The sequence below is a fragment of the Podarcis bocagei genome, assembly GCF_964188305.1.
Source record: "Podarcis bocagei genome assembly, chromosome: 15".
NCBI lineage: Eukaryota > Metazoa > Chordata > Lepidosauria > Squamata > Lacertidae > Podarcis > Podarcis bocagei.
The window spans coordinates 43,086,600-43,104,389 of record NC_138141.1 but is presented as its reverse complement, the minus strand read 5'-3'; the positions used below and the strand labels follow the sequence as shown (position 1 = coordinate 43,104,389).

Sequence of the window (17,790 nt, the reverse complement as noted above, 5' to 3'; positions counted from 1 at the left end):
TCAAAAATAAGTCTTATCTTTTTGCAAGAGCGCTGTCAGATTTGAGGCGACAGCGCTCTTGAAAAAGATAAAACTTATTTTTGAAGGCTTCTAAAATTCATTTTAAAAGTTGCCTCAGGTTTAGGCGGTGTGTCGTGACGTCATTTCCACGCGCCAGAAAGGGGAGAGGGTAAATACAAAACCAACCCCACCCCCTGAAACAGGCGACCGCGCTTGCTCGCGAATCACTTCTGTGTGGGCGGCTTTGCGCGTGAGGTGGAGCTTGGGAAGAAAGGCAAGGCCCCTGAATATGAAGGCTCGGCGGGCGCTGCATTTCGTGTTCAAAGTGGGCGACCGAGCCGAGACCGCGCGCTTCTACCGGGATGTACTGGGCATGCGCGTAAGTGGGGGCGCGAGACGGTGGGCGGTTAGGAAGCGGCCTTGGCAGCTTGGGGGGAGGGCTTTTTGAGGCAGAGGTGACGTCACGGCTACGGGTGCCCCAGGGTCCCAAGCCACGCGGGAACGAGTTGGTTTGGTTTTTCAGCGTCTCTCCCTAGAGCGGCTAGTTAGTTACGGCGGCCTCTTTGGCCCAATCTTTCCAACAGAGGTGGCGTTTGCTTTCGTGAACGTTTGTCGCTCCTGATTACGCCGCAGAGCGGCGCACTTAGTTTTTCAGGAATGCATTGGTTTTTTATAAGTAACAAATTTCAGGGAAAAATCTGTGTCTCTGTATATCTATATAGATATAGTCACATGTTGCGTTTAAGATCACGTTAGAATAATAATAATAATAATAATAATAATAATAATAATAATAATAATAATTAATAAATTTATTATTTATACCCCGCCCATCTGGCTGAGTTTCCCCAGCCACTCTGGGTGGCTCCCAACTGAGTGTTAAAAACAATACAGCATTAAATATTAAAAACTTCCCTGAACAGGGCTGCCTTCAGATGTCTTTTAAAAGATAAGATAGCTGCATATTTCCTTGACATCTGAAGGGAGGGCGTTCCACAGGGCGGGCGCCTTGTGTTAAAATGCAATATAAAAACAATTTTAAAAATAAAGTGTCTCCAAACCATGCATAGCAAAAGTGTCAAAAGCCTTCTTGTTTGTGCCTGAACGTTAACTTATTTTTCTTAAACAAACAGGTTCTAAGGCATGAAGAATTTGAAGAAGGCTGCAAGGCCACTTGTAACGGGTACGCTGTCTTCATTTTGATTGTTTCTCATCAAAGCGGACGTTTCCCTCGACACTCTTGAGCAGGCCTAGGCAAACTCGGCCTTCCAGATGTTTTGGGACTACAACTCCCATCATCTCTAGCTAACAGGACCAGTGGTCAGGGATGATGGGAGTTGTAGTCCCAAAACATCTGGAGGGCTGAGTTTGCCTGTGCCTGCTCTTGAATGTTCGGAGGCGGTAGCCCCAAAGGGGTGGATTGCTCTGAGGCAGGTGCTGCTGCCTGGCAACGCAAGCTTCTTCTGCCAATAGTGCCTGCAAAATAAATGCTCCCTCACTTCCCATTGGCTGACCTTCTGTGACATCATGGGACGGGCGCAACAATTCTGCCAGTGTCTGGGTAGAATGCTGCCCTTCAAATGAGTACAGTGTTGGGTGGAGAGGAGTTGTGTGCCATTGATGAGAGCAGAAGGCTGGGAAGCTAGAATAGAATAGAAAAAGCTGCCTTAATCTGACCTGGCATGTCTGCCCATCAAGCCCTTTATTACCCTCTCTGACTGGCAGTGGCTTTCCAGAGTTTCAGGCAAGAGTCTCACTCAGCCCTACCCAGAGATGCTGGAGGTTGAACCTTTACATTGGCATCTGAGTGAGCTGAAGAACCCCGGAGGAGTGGGAGATGTAGGCTTTTTTCCTCCTGAGTTATTTCAATACAAATAAAAGGCAGCTGTGTTTCTAGCCCCTATGACGGCAAGTGGAGTAAAACGATGGTGGGCTATGGTCCAGAAGACAACCACTTTGTCGCGGAGCTAACCTACAATTACGGAATCGGAGATTACCGCCTCGGCAACGATTTCCTGGTAGGCACCACTTCATTTGGTTGATAAGTGAGAAGGTTTGCAAAGTACGTTGGTTCTGGGATCGCTAAGGCTTAGTTTCTGCTCAAAAGAACGGGTGAAATGAACAAAGCGCTGAGTAGTCCCTGGGAGTGCGGTGGGCCACATTTCTCATTATAGAAAAGGTAAAAAGCTCTGGGGACTTTGGAGTTTGCATAGCAAAGGGACTAGATCAGTGAGCTTTCGTGGACTGTGTGTTCTGAGACTTGGAGTCTTCGATTGTGGTAGGGTTAGGGGTACTGCAGGTGTTAGGAACCTTTGGCCCTCCTGATGCTGCCAAACTACAAGTCCCATCAGCACCAGCAAGCATGACCAATGGGCACAGAGGATGGGAGCTGTAGTTAAGTAAGATCTTGCTCAATGCCCTCCATCAAAATATTCCAGGACGGTTTTAATCTGTTCTTAGTTGATTTTTATTTTAACTTTTTGAAAGTCTTAAATTATTGTTAATTTTTCTTATTGATGATTTTATTCTTTCTGTAAAGTGCTTTGAGGGTTTTTCTTTTGCAATCAAGCAGTGTATAAGTTTTATGAAATGAAAAAAATTGTAAAGAAAAATGGTCTTGTCAACAGAAAGTGAGACCTCTGAAGCCTATCCAACAGCTTGGGCAGGTTCAGAAACTTCAGGGGTCAAATGTGGCAGGCGGGTGTAATTTTTTTATACTGCTACAACTTCTACATTTATATCCCGCTTTTACTCCAAGGAGCTCAAGGTGGCGAGCATGTTTTCCCCCTCCTCCTCTTGCCATTTTATTGCAAACACAACCCTGTGAGGCAGGTTAGGCTGAGAAAGAGCAATTGGCCCCAGGTCATCCAGGGCTGTGATTCTGGGGCTTCCTCCTCCTCCTCCTCCTCCTCCTCCTTCTTCTTCTTTAATTTTTAAATGAATTTTATTAGTATTTTCCACACAACAACAATACGAAAGCTATCAAAAGATAACAATACACAACACACAAAAATTAGCATTCGAAAACTAAAAAACAAAACAAAACAAAAACAAACATATCCACATCTTACAAATGAATATTATAAACACTAAAACAACAACAACAAGACATTGTCAATGTCAATGTCTTCTTCTTCTTCTTGCCATGCTAGGGGATGACTATTGTGTCTAGCCAGGCTGTGAGCAATGCCAGAAAGCTGCAGTGGCCGCTCAAAGAGATCTCAGCAGGCGTCTACGAAACGGAAGCCCCAGGAGGCTACAAGTTCTTCCTGGAAGATAAAACGTCATCAAAGGAAGGTAAAGAGGGGGTGCCATATGATACTCTGTAGTTAGGATGACAGTGGTTCATCTGGCTGTGGAGAATTGGCCTTCTGAAAAAAACTTCTTTTCCTTCAAGCTTATGCAGGCAGTTGAGAATACCTCTTTCCACAATTGCTAATTGATTTCTGATTTTAACTACCGTATTTTTTGCTCTATAAAACGCACAAGACACACCTAGTTTTTGGAGGAGGAAAACAAGAATAAAAATATTCTGAATCTCAGAAGCCAGAACAGCAAGAGGGATTGCTGCGCAGCGAAAGCAGCAATCCCTCTTGCTGTTCTGGCTTCTGGGATAGCTGCGCAGCCTGCATTTGCTCCATAAGACACACACACATTTCCCCTTACTTTTTAGGAGGGAAAAAGTGAGTATTATAGAGCAAAAAATACGGTATTTGATAAGGCTTCCATCGTATTGTTTTTATGTTCAATTGCTGCAAACGGCTCAGATTTTTTAAAATAATGAAGTACAGGCAACCCCCAGTTGACACGCGTTCAATATGTGTGCGACTGTGCATACGCTCATCGTGCCAAACCCCCGGAAGTGACCTAAAAATGTCACAAAAAGGAGCAGAACTCGGCTGGGGAGGGATGGAACTGGGTCAGAATAGGGTGTTTGCAAGCTTTTAAAAAGGTGTTTCAAATATATGCAGTTTCACTGACACGTGCAGTGGCCAGAACATAACCCCTGTGTAAATGCGGGTGGGGGAGAGGCGTTGCCTGTATATAACCAGTTTTTCTAAAGAATAACAATAAAGTTGGGGAGAGGAACTACCAGCCACCAGCCCCAAAGTTCTTGCAATCCTCAATCCTGTGCCTAAAGCCCATCCATTCCTGAAGATCTTCCGTCCTCCCAGATCCTGTGCTGAAGGTTACTTTGGCCGTGTCCAGCCTGCAGAAATCTGTGGACTACTGGTCCAAGTTCCTGGGCATGAAGCTGTACGAGAAGGACGAAGACAAGCAGAAGGCTCTGCTCGGCTATGGAGATAACCAGGTGAGGCTGAAGGGGCACCAGGCAGTTGAGGGGATCCTCAGGGCATCTTCCAGGTATATGTGGCAGAGACAGGGGCCACCATTCCAGCTTCTGCAGTGGTTGGGCGTCTATGGCTCTCAGTACCCAGCACTGGGTACCAGGCGCTGCGGTCTAAAGCACTGAGCCTAGGGCTTGCCGATCGGAAGGTCGGCGGTTCGAATCCCCACGATGGGGTGAGCTCCCATGGCTCGGTCCCTGCTCCTGCCAACCTAGCAGTTCGAAAGCACATCAAAGTGCAAGTAGATAAATAGGTACCGCTCTGGTGGAAAGGTAAACGGCGTTTCCGTGCGCTGCTCTGGTTCGCTAGAAGTGGGTGGTATACAAATTTAATTAATAGTAATACATACATAGGGACGCGGGTGGCGCTGTGGGTTAAACCACAGAGCCTAGGGCTTGCCGATCAGAAGGTTGGCGGTTCGAATCCCCGCAACAGGGTGAGCTCCCGTTGCTCGGTCCCTGCTCCTGCAAACCTGGCAGTTCAAAAGCACGTCAAAGTGCAAGTGGATAAATAGGATAAATCTTCCAGAGCCCCTGCCAGTCAGAGTAGAGAACACTGAGGTAGGCCCAGTGGCCTGGACTTTCAATCAGGCAGCTTCTTGTGTTCCTGATATTCCCAACAAGACAAAGGCAACTTTAGCTTGAAATAAATGCTTAGTGGGGAAATATCAAAAGCATGTGACACCTGTTCATAAATAAAAATGATGAATGGCTACCAATCTGTTCATTAAAGTCCTTCTTCACGCAGCACCCAGTGAAGCTGTGGTGCTCACTCTTGCAGTGGCAGGTATGGCTTCAAAAGATTGGACAATTTCATGGAGGAAAAGGCTGCCAATGTTTACTAGTCACCATGACTGGGCTCTGCCTCCCAATGCTTCTGAATGCCAGCTCCTGGAAACCACAAGAAGAGAGAGTTTCTCTTGCACTCACTCCCACTTGCAGAATCCCCACAGGGGCCTCCGGGAGGCCACTGTAAGAACAGGGTCCTGGGCTAGAGGGGCCGCTGCCCCTTCTTCTTACAGTCTTTTTTAATTTTTTCCCCCATTTCCCTTTTTCATTCATTATATACATCTCATATTCATAACATTTACTACGCGTCCCTCCCCTCCTGGGCTTCCCCCAACTTCTGATTTGTTTCTCCTTTCACCCACTTTGCTCCCTCCTAAAAGAAAAAAACTACTAATAACATATACAATAACATCAAACCTAAAAACATAAAAATAACAATGAATACACCATATTATTTCTCTATCTTCTACACATTTTCTAATACTAATAATGTGAATGTTTATTTTAAATCTCTTCTTACAGTCTTAATTCAGCTAGTTCTTGACTACTGTAAATGGATCCATTTGGCTTATTTATTTATTTGATGACGTCTGGATCCCAACCTCCCTCTGCGGAGCACAAGGTGGCGTCCATACTTCTCCTCCTCCCCATTTTATCCCCACAATAACCCTGCCAGGTAGGTCCAGGCTGAGAGTCAGGGACTGTTCCAAAGTCGCCCAAGGAGCTTTGTGGCCAAGTGAGGATTTGAACCCTGATCTCCCAGCTCCCAGTCTGGCACTCTAACCACTACACCTTAAACACAACTGGAAGGGATTCTTCAAAAACTATTTGGCATCCAAGTTTTAGATTTCTTTCATTAAAGGTGCTCAAAGATTTCCTAAAAGAGAAATGAGCTTCCTCCTCTGTTCCCTCACTCAAAATGGACGCATTCGCACTCTGATTTTCCCTTCCCCGTTTTGTTTGTCCTCCCCAGTTGCCCGGCATCGAAGCCTTGATGAAGAAGGAAGCCCAGAAGATCTTGACGCCCCTCGTGAGCCTGGACACGCCTGGGAAAGCGACGGTTCAAGTGGTCATCCTGGCGGATCCCGTGAGTGCAGCCTCAAAACAGCTTTCGTGCCTCCAATGTAGGTCAGGAACGAGGGCTTTGTGGCCAGGTGTCGTTGGACTCCAACTCCCATCAGCCCCGGTTGCAGCAGGGCCAATGGTCAGGGGCGATGGGAGTTGTAGTCCATCAGCACCTGGAGGGCCACAGGGTCCCCTATCCCTGATCCCACGAAGCAGCATTCCCTACTTGTGTGCAAGAGGTGAAGGAATGCCTCTGTTTAGCAGAGGAAGTCCTTCCTGAGAGAGGAGAATTCCTCTTCTTGGAGCAACGATTGACAAAGCTGTAGACCTCCAAATGCTTCCGACTCCTACCATCTCTATGGGTTCCTGTATATGTAGTGCACGTGGAGGGAAATTTTTAATACATTGCAGAGTTCCCCAAAAATAAACCAGAGGCAATTTCATCCAGCAAAGCTTGACTGCTGCTGAAGGCAAATGAGCACAATGGTCACAAATCCAATACATTCAGGATTGGCACAGTCCATAAGAAATCCAGTTACAGCAGTCTTATCTTAAACTTAACAATAACTTATAATAAGACTAAACCTTAACACTATAGCATACAGAACAGAGCACCACACCAGAACAGAGAGAAAAGAGAAAGTGTGAAACAGCACCCAAGCTCCTCCTGGCCTGACTATTATAGTCAGCAGGACCTTGACAAGAAAGGATAAGGAACCAGTTTAAACCAGCTGTGCTCGGCTTCCCAGAAGGAATAAGCCACCCCAGAAACCACCCGCCTGTTTCTTTCACGTAGAAAGAAACCTTCCAGAACACTTGAACTAAGCAGAACAGGAAAGACCTCTACACATCAGATCAATACCTTCTGTACTAAGAAATGCAAACTGACAGTAGATCCCCCAAATAATTGCCAGCTCCCTTGAGTAGTGACTGCGACTCCCGTGGCAAATGTTGCTTCCCTTCAGGTGACCCCCTTGCTGTTCCTCCTCTTCAACCTGCTTTAGGACGGCCACGAGATCTGCTTCGTCGGGGACGAGGCCTTCAGAGAGCTTTCCAAGGTGGACCCAAACGGCGGGAAACTCTTAGACGAGGTGAGTCTCCCCCTTTCAACGTTTATTCCAAATTTAAGGTGATCCAAGGGCTCAGCTTCTCTCCTCCGCGATGCGGCTCACGGCTTGAATCTTCTCTCCTGCAGGCGATGGCGGCTGACAAGAGCCACGAATGGTTTGCCAAACGTAACACCCCAAAGCCTTCTGCTTAGCCTGGGTGGGGAATCGTCTGGTTGGCAGTGTCTTTTGTGGGGACCTGGGAAAGGAGGCCGTCGGCCATACTTTCTGCGCACGTGGATGAGTAGTGCTGCTATCGCTTGGAACTCCTTCTCTTTTAATTAAATTAATTATGGTTTCCTTCCTTCCTCTTTTGAATCTGTTCCTTTCTTGTGGGTGCATGGAGCGGGGGGAGGCCTCTTGGCTGCTACGGATGCAGCCTGCAAAAGTGTGATGATTCGCCAAAGCAAAACGCCGCTGCATGTCACTGTCCTGTCCAGTGTTTCAAATGCACACACCCCTTTGAGAACTTTTCTGTGCGACTCAGCCAGCAATAGATAGATAGATAGATAGTCTATCCTACTGTGCATTCCTGCTGTCTAAAAGGACAGGCCCCCTCCCCCCAAATTGTTGGGACCGTACCACTCTTATCTTGCAAAATGTATGTTTTTAAGTGCCGCATTTTTACTAAATTCTCTGCACCCAGAAATTCTAGCAGACCGTTGCCAGAAAACAAATGTCAGAGCCCCTGTCTTGCATGCAGAAGCTCCCACAATTTGATCCTCAGCACCTCCAGGTTAAAGGGGTTAGTTAGCGGCAGGTGATGAGATCTGAAACTTGGGCGGCAGCTGCCAGTCAGAGCAGGCAGCAGTGGCCTTGATGGAGAAAGTGTCTGACTTATAAAAGGCTGCTCCCTAAGCTGCTTAAGCACATCAGGAAAAGGTTTAAGGAGCAGGTTTGGTGCTCCTTTTTAGGCCACCACCCCCACGGCGGTACAGTCCTCCAACCCTAGCAGGGCTGTACCACAAAACTAAGCCCAGTGCACCGCTCCCAATTTGAAACGACAAAATACCGCAAGGTGACACTGGAGAGCTTCTCAAGGGGCCCTTTATTGCCTTAACCGCCAGAGATTGTCGGGGCGGAAGATGACTGAAGCGACCTGGAAGCCGGGTCCTGCGCAGCCCCCTCCGCAGTCATCTGTTGTCCTTTTTCTCCAGCTCCTCCACCCTGGTGATGTGGACCTCCTCAGCGGCCTCCTCCTCCTCCGAAAGGTCTTGGTGGTTGCTCCCTGCCTCGCTTGTCGCTTTGGAGTTTAGGTCGTGGCTGGCCAGGCAGGGGGCGGCCCTCTTGTGCAGCAGATCCATGACGGAGACGGAGCCTTTCACTTTCGAGACCAGGCTAGCGGCTTTCTCAAGCTCAGCCTGTGACATGTTGTCATGAGTGCGCCTTCCTTCTGACCTGTGCACAGGGCCTTTCTCGAGATCAGGTGCAAGTCATGCTTGAAAGGGCTGTCCCTGTGTTCCATACAGAGGGCAGGAAAAGGAGCCGCCTATTATTATTATTATTATTATTATTATTATTATTATTATTATGGTGAGCATCTCCTTACCCCATACAGTGGTACCTCGGGTTAAGTACTTAATTTGTTCCAGAGGCCCGTACTTGACCTGAAACTGTTCTCAACCTGAAGCACCACTTTAGCTAATGGGGCCTCCCGCTGCTGCCGCGCCGCCAGAGTACGATTTCTGTTCTCATCCTGAAGCAAAGTTCTTAACCTGAAGCACTATTTCTGGGTTAGCAGAGTCTGTAACCTGAAGCGTATGTAACCTGAGGTACCACTGTACAGTGGTACCTCTAGATACGAACGGGATCCGTTCCAGAGCCCTGTTCACATCTAGAAGCAAACGTAACTAGCGATGGCACATCTGCGTACGCGCATGTCGTTTTTTGCCGCTTCTGCGCATGCGCGTGACGTCATTTTGAGCGTCTGCGCATGCGCAAGCGGCGAAACCCGGAAGTAAAGCTCTCCATTACTACCGGGTTGCCGCGGAGCGCAACTCGAACGCGCTCAACTCGAAGCATATTCAACCCGAGGTATGACTATATATGCCCTCTTGGCTGTTTTGATCTGCAGAACTGGCCCTGTGACGGGTGCCACATAACGGCCATTTGTAAGAACTCAAGCTTTTAGTGTGGCAGCACTTACACTTTGGAACTCCCTGCCTAGTGATACGAGGCGGGCATTTTCACCATACTCTTTTCGGCGCTTGCTAAAAACATTTTTGTTTAGACAAGCCTAGCCAGATATTTGGAATTCTGATGCATGTTAAGTTTGTTGTGAAATGTTTTGAATGCTTTAATTGTTTTTACTTGTAATCTTATTCTTTTTGTAAACTGGGGATTTCTACAACCAAGTGTGATATACATTCTATGGAATAATAATAATAATAATAATAAATAATAATAATAATTTAATTAATAATTAATTAACCTGCCCTTCACTCTTAACGGCCCAGGGTTACAGTAATTAAAACACAATATTAAGGACAGTTTAAGACAACGTAAAAATCACAGCAGTGAGGTTGTTCTAATAATATAATGATGACAATAACAGTGTATGTTTTGCTCAGAGCAGTATTACAGAGCAGTGATGAATTGTGGGAGGACCTTTCATGGATTTAAAAATGCATCGCCTATAATTATCTTCTGACACAGCACCCCTGTAAGGTGGCTGAGTTCCAGAGAGGTAAAAGGCCCCCACGCTTCAGATTCCCAGAGCTGTAATTCTAGTGTTGCCATATTTCAAAAAGTGAAAATTTGGGCAGAAAAGCTGTTGAGCCTTTTTTCTTTGCAATGCCTCAAAGAAATTGGTAGCCTACAGAGACATACGCTTGTCTGGATGGTGTCGGGCCAACCAGCATGGCCGATGGTCCTAGGACCTAGACTACCCGAGGCGAACAATGGGAGGGGGAACCCTGTGGCCTTCCAGCTGTGCCACTACAACTCCCATGAGCCCCAACTAAAATGGCCAGTAGCGAGGGATGATGGGCGTTGTAGTCTATCAGCATCCGGAGACTCCCCACTCCTCTCATAGCTGTCAACACTTCCCTTTTCTTGCGAGGAATCCTATTCGGAATAAGGGAATTTCCCTTTAAAAAAGGGAAAAGTTGACAGCTATGCACTCCTTTAGAGTTTCGGATCGGGACCGGGGCAGCCTAGGATTAAATCTCTACTCACCCCAAAATACAGCGGGGCTGAGCGCCGACCCGTATGAGTTCTATTTGCTTGCAAACGCTTGTGCAGTGCGACCATGCAGACAGAAATGCAAGAACGCACTCTGCACATGCCCAGAGACGCCTCCCTCAAGCTATCCCCAGGAGGCGATTTAAAAGATGGCAGGTGCGAAACGTCGAGAGCTGGAGGAGAATGTCTCCTGCCCCAATATTTCCAAACCCCGGCGCTTTTCTCGCTTTGCAATCGGGGAGCCCCGGCGCTTGCTTCTCCTAGTAAGGAAGGAGGAAGAGAAAGAGCCCCCCCCCAAAAAAAACCTCCATCCAGGAGCTTTTTTTTTTACCAGCCGGTGTAGGCGGGCAGCAGAATGGCTCGGCGACCCCTGCGCCGTGCAGTGTTCCGCAGGAGCCTGCAGAGGTAGCTGTTCCGACGGCGCTTCTGCTTGCGCAGCCCCGTCTCGCTGGCTGGAAAGGGATCCGCCCAGGGACCGAGAGATCCGGGAGGAGGAGCCGGGATCCAGCGCGCCCGCGCGGTTGGAAAGCAACTACAGTATTGCTGCTGCAGCGGCGGCGGCGGCGTGGGGCAATTTGGCGAGCCTGCCCGTGCGCCCCTCTCCAAAGCTTTGTGCCGTGCGCCCTGAGCGCACAATGGACGGCGCCGCCGCCGTCTCCAACTGCGGAGCCCCGGAGGGCGCCGTCGCCCGAGCCGCTGCCGCCGTCGAGGATCCCGGCGCGGGCAGGCGGCGGAGGAGCCCCGCTCTCGGCCATGCCGCCTTCCCCTCGCCTGCCGGAGCCGGGCTAGGAGGCAGCCCCGAAGCCATGGAGCTAGGTAGTTGGGCGGCTGCTGGCCTTCCTCTCTCGCTTCCAGCTACTCGGAGTAGACCCTTTTGGAATGAACGGAGCCCACTTGGTCGAGGCTGTTCGTTTCAGGGGGTTCTGCACTGAGTAGGACTTGGGTTTTCTTAAGCGGCCTTTCCTGCCAAGGAGCGTATTTGTAAGAAATCGGGCTTTTAGCGAAGGCAACACGCTCACTTTTCAACTCGCTTCCTACTGCCCTCTTTTCAGAGCCTGGGGTAAAAAAACTTTTTAAGGAAGCCCACCCAGAAGTGTAGCCAGTGGACGTGTGTTTTAAGCGTATCGTCTATTTTAACTCTCTTCTAGACATTTTAAATAGCTGCTTTTAGCCGTACAATGTTATTGTTCTTTTTGTGTGTGTGAACTGTTTTGAGGTGTGTGAGTGTGTGTATACACACCCACACACACGTGTATATATGTATGTGTGGGGGGTGTATATACACACACAAAAATCAAGCAGTTTTATTAAATTAATCAAAATGAATAGGGAAGGTTCTGGTTTGAACCCTGAGCCCATTTAGTGGCCTTCCAGGCATGGCCAAACTCGGCCCTCCAGATGTTTTGGGACTACAATTTCCGTCATCCCTGACCACTGGTCCTGTTAGCTAGGGATGATGGGAGTTGTAGTCCCAAAACAGCTGGAGGCTTAAGCAAAGCCAGGTGTCTCTCTCGCTCAGTCACTGCATCCCGGGAATACGGGCTGATTATAAGACTGACTTTGCCTTGCCGGCAGGGTTGTTGTGATTGTCAGCTAGATGATGACAAAGTAGTTGATGGTGGTTATTAAGGGAATTACTGTTGCCATCCTTCTTTCCTTGCCTATCTGCTTTTCTGAAGAAACGGTGGTGCCCTTCAGAGGGGAGAAGAACTTTGCACATGTTCAGAAGCATTGATAAGTTTCCTTCTTCTCTAAAGCAGACAGAACAACCCTGTTGCCTTTCAGAAGGCACTCTGCCTGAGCTCAGGCGCTCCTTTTCCCCTTTAGTTCCTTTTAAGATAAAATAAAATTCTGCCACACTCTGCAGCAGGTGTGCTCAATGGCGTTATCTGTTTTCTTTATTTTATTGGGGAAAACTTGTCTTCCACTTAACTGTAAGCAAAGTCTCGTAAGGCGTTTACCAAAGATAACCTCACCCCACATTAAAAATATACATTAAAATGATAAAATAAAAAAAATCCTTCCAGTAGCACCTTAAAGACCAACTAAGTTAGTTCTTGGTATGAGCTTTCGTGTGCATGCACACTTCTTCAGATACACTGCTGCATGCACACGAAATCTGAAGAAGTGTGCATGCACACGAAAGCTCATACCAAGAACTAACTTAGTTGGTCTTTAAGGTGCTACTGGAAGGAATTTTTTTATTTTGACTATGGCAGACCAACACGGCTACCTATCTGTAATTAAAATGATAGGTAGAAATTAAAAAAGGTGTTTCTTTAAAAATTGAAAATATAATTAAAACTGGCTGTTAAGCTGGAACGGATTCAAATGTATGCCCCCCCCCCCCGGAACACTCGCCTAAATGGAAATAGTTTTTGGCAGGTGGCAAAAAGAATGCAGCTAAGGCTTTGTCTAACATCAAGAGGCAGGGAGTTCCAAAGTCTGGATGCTGCCATCCTGAAAAATCTATTCCATACAAGTGCAAAACGACTATTATGTGGCACTTTTACTGCTGCCATTTCCATAGATCAAGACCGTTGAAAGGGTACAGGTGGGGTCCTGTTGACTAACACTGTCACAGAAGGGTCTTGGGTTCGAATCTCCATGCTTCCAGCTCAAAGGATCATGGAGTAGGTGGAAAAGTCTCAGGCTCAGCAGCAGGGCATCTGAGGTTCATTCTCCAGCAACTCCAGATAGGGCTGGGAATTCGCCTCTCCCTGTAGCCCTGGAGAGCGGCTGCCAATCAGTGTGGGCAGTACTGAGCTACTTGGACCCAGTGGTGTGACCCTATATAAGGCAGCTTCCAATGTGTCTCTGCTCAGGAGCGAAGAGTGCTGCTGCCAGTCAGAGTGGGCCGTATAGGGCTGGATGGATAAATACAGGTCTTTGCCTTCTCAGTATGCCTGTCTTTGCTCAAACAGGGCCGGTGACCATCTGCGGAGAACTGAGTGTGTTGCACGGGGGGTTCCTGCTGGCTTCCAGCATCTGCCACCCCAAATCGCTGTCGGAGTTGGCCAAGTCCGACTGGCCCCAAGTGGGGAAGCCCATCATCGACGCCCTGGAAGAGATCTGCACGTCCCATTCGTCGTACCCGCCCGAGCCCGGCGCCTGGAAGCGGAAAGCCGCTGTGGTCCTCTGGTCCAAGATCCTCCTCTCGTCGCCCTCGGTCTCCGCCAACCAGAGATGGAAGGAAGATGTCTTCTTCTCTGCCAGCAACATGATCCCGGAGATCAACCACACTGTCCTCTTTGAGCTCTTCAAGGCTATCAACGCCCCACGGCTGTTTGCCCAGCTGCTGCTGGTATTGCCGGAACACGTCTGCCGGAAGGAGCTGGAGACCTTTGTGGGGTACGTGACCAACGAGACTTCCCCGGCCGACGTCTCATTCTTCTTGGACGTCTGGTGGGAAATCCTGAAGCACCAGGAGGGACAGGAGGACAGGCTGATGCTCCTCTTCCGCTCGGTGTCCCACCAGTATCTTTCGGAGCCTGACGAGGTGGGGCAGCCCCCAAAGAGATTCAAGAGCGACGCCCCGTCTTTGCTAGGTTCCTCCGTGGCCGCTGGCATCCTCCCAGTCTTGACCGAAGGGTTGAAGCTCATCAAGGAGAACGTCAACCCAGCCAGGATGAAATGCCACGCTCTCGCCAACCTGGCAGACGTGCTGTCCGTGTCACTCGCGGCGCAGCGCGAGGCGGACTTGCTGCCGGTCCAGGCTTATTTGGAGAAGATCTCCTCCGTGGTAACACTCTGGAGCAGCGACTGCGATGGTCGATACAGCAAGCAGGAACTGAGTGAGCAGGTGAAAGAGGCGGAGAGGAGCATCAGCTTGCTGAACGCCACGAGGCCACCGGGCGAAGCGCTGCCCGTCGATGTGGGCTTCCTCCGGGCCTTGCTGGAGGAGTGGTCCCCCGCTCTGCAGGAGCTGCTCAACGACCCCCAGCAGATCTGCTACGAGAGCTACCGGCTCCTGGAGGCCCTGGCTTCTCTCAAGAAGAAGCTGGCGGACTGCTCCAAGCAGGAAGACCACAACAGAGATGCTGCGCAGGAGATGTCGGCGCTGGGTGACCTCATCGCAGGCTTCTTGAAGAAAGTGAGCCCTGAGTTGTGGGGCAAGAGCGCCGGTGGCGACCTCCTGCCGTCGGTGGCCATGGTGGTCATTGAGAAAAAGATGGACAGGCACCAAGAGATGTGCTCCCTTTTTGCTTCGGAGAAAAGCTGGGCGTTTACAGACGAGTGGGTCGCTTGCCTCGTTCGGAACAAAGACCTGTTCCGGGAACCAGAGCTGGTCTCGAAATTGCTGGAGACGTTGGCGTCTGCCGACCCCTCAGGGAAGCAGGAGCAGCAAGCCACGGTGGCGAGGGTCCTGCTCGAGTGCTACATGGACCTCCCCTTGCCTGATAAGAACAAAGTGATTTCGGGCGTTTTGGCTTCTTGGGGCAGGCGAGGCCTCTCTAAGGTGTCTCCGGCTTTCTCAGAGGGGTTCCAGGAGGACCTCAACGTGGCCTTCAACCAGATCATCCAGAGCGCCTCCGGAGAAGGCTTGAAGAAGGCCGTGGCTTCCGTGTCCCGGCTGGTTGTCCTCAACCCGGAGGCCACCATCAAGAAAATGAGCAACTTAGCCGTGGCCAATCTGGGGACGCACCAGTTCTTGGCGGAGATCCTGTGTTCCTTCCCGGCTCTGAGCTTCCGGGAGACTCTGGACTCGGAGGAAGCGCCCGTCAGCCTGCTGCTGGGGTGCCTGAAAGAAGCCGTCTGGGACCGCCTCTCGTCGCCCAAGGAGAAGGAGCAGTTCCTGGAGTTCTTGGTTTATCTCTTGCAGCCGAGCGGAACAAGGCCTCTCCTCTCTCCGGCAGAGGTGACGCAGGCCCTCGTCCTCCCTTTCCTGAAGGCGGGCTCCCCTTGCGTCGAGCTGTGCTTGCAGATCCTCAACAAAGTCCTGAAAGTGCCGCTGCCCGCCGAGGAGGGCAGCTGGCTCCACAGCTGCCACCCTTTCCCTCTCCTCTTCTGCCTCTGCAAGCTCCTCGATGGCTTTGCCCAGTACTGGCACGAGCCGCAAGACCACCACTGCCTCTCCTTGGAAGCCAAGGACTTGGTGGCCGCCAACCTAGCTCAGCTCTGCGACGCCCTCTTGGCGCAGAAGGACTCCCTGTCACCCGAGCTGTGGGCGCAGTCGGTGGCTTGGCTGCACAAGAAGGTGGCTGCCTTGGACTGGACCGTCGGCCTCCGCCTGAAGAGCATCTATGGGGAGCACTTCAAGAACGAGGTCCCGGCCACGCTCTTTGAGGTCTGCAAGCTCCCGGAGGGAGAGTGGACGTGCTGCCCGCTCCCGAATTACGGCGCGGGCAGCGGCCTGCTAGCCTGGATGGAGTGCTGCTGCGTCTCTGCCGCCTTGCGGGAGGATATGCTGACGCTGCTCACGGTCAACGTGGACAACCCTGAGGAGGTCAACCTCTTCAGCAAAGGCTTCCTGGTGGCCCTGGTCCAGGTCTTCCCCTGGTGCAGCCACAGCGAGTGGCGGAGGCTGGTTGGCGTGGTTCAGAGCCTCTTAGACCAGGAAGTGCTGTACGTGCCTTATTCGCTGGAGTACGTCCAGTTCCTGCCCTTGCTGAACTTCCGCCCGTTTGCCTACCATCTCCAGTTCTCGGTTCTTCTCCTGAGGGCTTTCCAGTTCCTCTGCGGCGCCAGCGGCTCCACCTGGCTGCCGGCGGAGGCGTGGAGGCACGTGGCCCGGCTGTACTGCCTGGCCGTGTCTGATCTGCTGGGTTCGGTCAAGGGCATTGCCCGGAATCAGTGGCAGCCGGCCCAGGAGAAGAACAACGTGACACGAGAGCTGTCCTTCGTCTACGTCCAGATCTTCTGCCACGCCCTCCACGTGGCCGCCATGCTGCCGGACGACGGCACGGGCGAGCCCCTCCTCCTCCTCTCCCTGGAGATCCTCTCGCAGTACGAGATGCTCTACGACGCCGACGAGGCCCTCGGCAGCGCCCTGAGGAAGGCCAACGAGAGGCAATTCCTGGAGTCCATCACGGAGAACGTCACCAACAAGGAGCTGCGAACGATGCTCCTGCAAAAGCTCCGGAAGCTGTGAAGCCGGCCGCGGTTCGAGAACTGGGAAGCAGGTTGCGTGGTCCGTGCGGAGTTGAAGGTGCCTTCTGAACCTCAGGACCCTGGTTCGTTCTGCAGGCGTCTCTCCCCAAAGGAGCAGGGTGGGAGATTTGGAACCTCTATAATAAACCTTTTTATCACTTTCCTTGTTGATGGTTTTCGCAACCGGCTAATCGGTATTTATTTGTGGGGAAAGTTGTATGCTGCCATATGCATAAATATACATATCAAAGTGATTTACAGCAAGGAAAACGTAAAACGTGTATTGTAAAAACACAAAAAAGCTTAAAAACGAGCAGCAGCAAACCATTGTGGAAGGGTGCACTCTTAATTACCTCCATAGTCGTAGTGGAATTGGAAAAATTTTCAGCAGGTGCATAAAAGTTGGCAGAGAAGGTGCCTGCTGAGTCTCCAGTGGCAGAGAGTTCCACAGGACTGGGCCCATGGCACTGAAAGCTGCCGTTGTCAAATGAGACTCGCCGACTTGGGGGATGACCCACAACACTCCTTCAGATGACCTCTGTGGTCGAGATGGGATATAAGCATTTTGGCAATCCCTGTTAATTGTTATTTTGTGGTTATTGGAGTGTATCTCCTACTAAATTCAACTCAGATTCCTGAAACTGAAGCACTTAAGCTAGTCACATCTTTTAATTTCAGTGGGTTTACTCAGAGCAGGACGAATGTTGGATGCAGCTTGTCGTTACCAGTTCATTTATCAATCGCCTTTTACATAGGTCTCAAGGTGATTTTATAGATTTAACACTGAAAGAGCTAAGGGTTTTAAAATCTCTGGCTAGTATGCAACATTAACCATGTGCAGAGCTAACCTGCTGAAATTAATGGACGTGGCTCGACTTGGGCCCATTAATTTATCTGTTCTGTTACTCACTGCAAACCCTGCTGAGAGTTTTTGCGGAGTCAGCTACTATTTCTGGGGCTTCGAGGAAAAACCTTCTGGCAGAATGCAGTCACCTGTTGGTGGTCTCTCCTGTAATAGCAAAATAATGATTATCCTAAAATGGTTAGGCACCCAATATTCCCCTCTGCACCACATCATATAACGGCTAAAGCCTCTGCAAGATGAGTTGTCCAGGCATTCTTTGCAAAAGTTGAGGCAGCGCTGAACCAAAGCATTGCCACAAAAAGTGGTCAAAAAGAAAATGCCAACCTGTGGCACCTGGGCACTAA

General features: G+C 50.0%; 2 protein-coding genes and 1 long non-coding RNA gene across 3 annotated transcripts; 2 read left to right on the top strand and 1 right to left on the bottom strand.

Moving 5' to 3' along the window:
• Positions 1 to 168: 168 nt before the first annotated feature.
• Positions 169 to 7,612, top strand: GLOD4 (glyoxalase domain containing 4). The gene is made up of 8 exons (XM_081172246.1): positions 169 to 379; positions 1,134 to 1,183; positions 1,898 to 2,018; positions 3,153 to 3,297; positions 4,176 to 4,407; positions 6,092 to 6,224; positions 7,207 to 7,293; positions 7,398 to 7,612. Exons 1-8 carry the CDS (start codon positions 290 to 292, stop codon positions 7,461 to 7,463), a joined length of 924 nt encoding a protein of 307 aa, XP_081028372.1. The 5' UTR covers positions 169 to 289; the 3' UTR covers positions 7,464 to 7,612.
• Positions 7,613 to 8,337: 725 nt separating this feature from the next.
• Positions 8,338 to 11,049, bottom strand: LOC308574408. Its single transcript, XR_014002476.1, has 2 exons — positions 10,823 to 11,049; positions 8,338 to 8,762 (listed from the first exon to the last, which is right to left on the bottom strand). It is a non-coding gene; the product is annotated as an uncharacterized lncRNA (long non-coding RNA).
• A 62-nt stretch (positions 11,050 to 11,111) lies between these two features.
• Positions 11,112 to 16,744, top strand: GEMIN4 (gem nuclear organelle associated protein 4). Its single transcript, XM_081171987.1, has 2 exons — positions 11,112 to 11,307; positions 13,416 to 16,744. Exons 1-2 carry the CDS (start codon positions 11,127 to 11,129, stop codon positions 16,580 to 16,582), a joined length of 3,348 nt encoding a protein of 1,115 aa, XP_081028113.1. The 5' UTR covers positions 11,112 to 11,126; the 3' UTR covers positions 16,583 to 16,744.
• Positions 16,745 to 17,790: the final 1,046 nt, after the last annotated feature.

What these genes read in the sequence shown, in the direction of transcription:
- GEMIN4 (XM_081171987.1), top strand. Translation starts at nt 11,127, where the DNA reads ATGGACGGCGCCGCCGCCGTCTCCAACTGCGGAGCCCCGGAGGGCGCC. An exon ending in CCCCGAAGCCATGGAGCTAG is followed by an intron (nt 11,308 to 13,415) that starts GTAGTTGGGCGG and finishes TTGCTCAAACAG; the next exon opens with GGCCGGTGACCATCTGCGGA.
- GLOD4 (XM_081172246.1), top strand. Translation starts at nt 290, where the DNA reads ATGAAGGCTCGGCGGGCGCTGCATTTCGTGTTCAAAGTGGGCGACCGA. An exon ending in GGGATGTACTGGGCATGCGC is followed by an intron (nt 380 to 1,133) that starts GTAAGTGGGGGC and finishes TTAAACAAACAG; the next exon opens with GTTCTAAGGCATGAAGAATT. An exon ending in CCACCATTCCAGCTTCTGCA is followed by an intron (nt 4,408 to 6,091) that starts GTGGTTGGGCGT and finishes TTCCCTTCCCCG; the next exon opens with TTTTGTTTGTCCTCCCCAGT.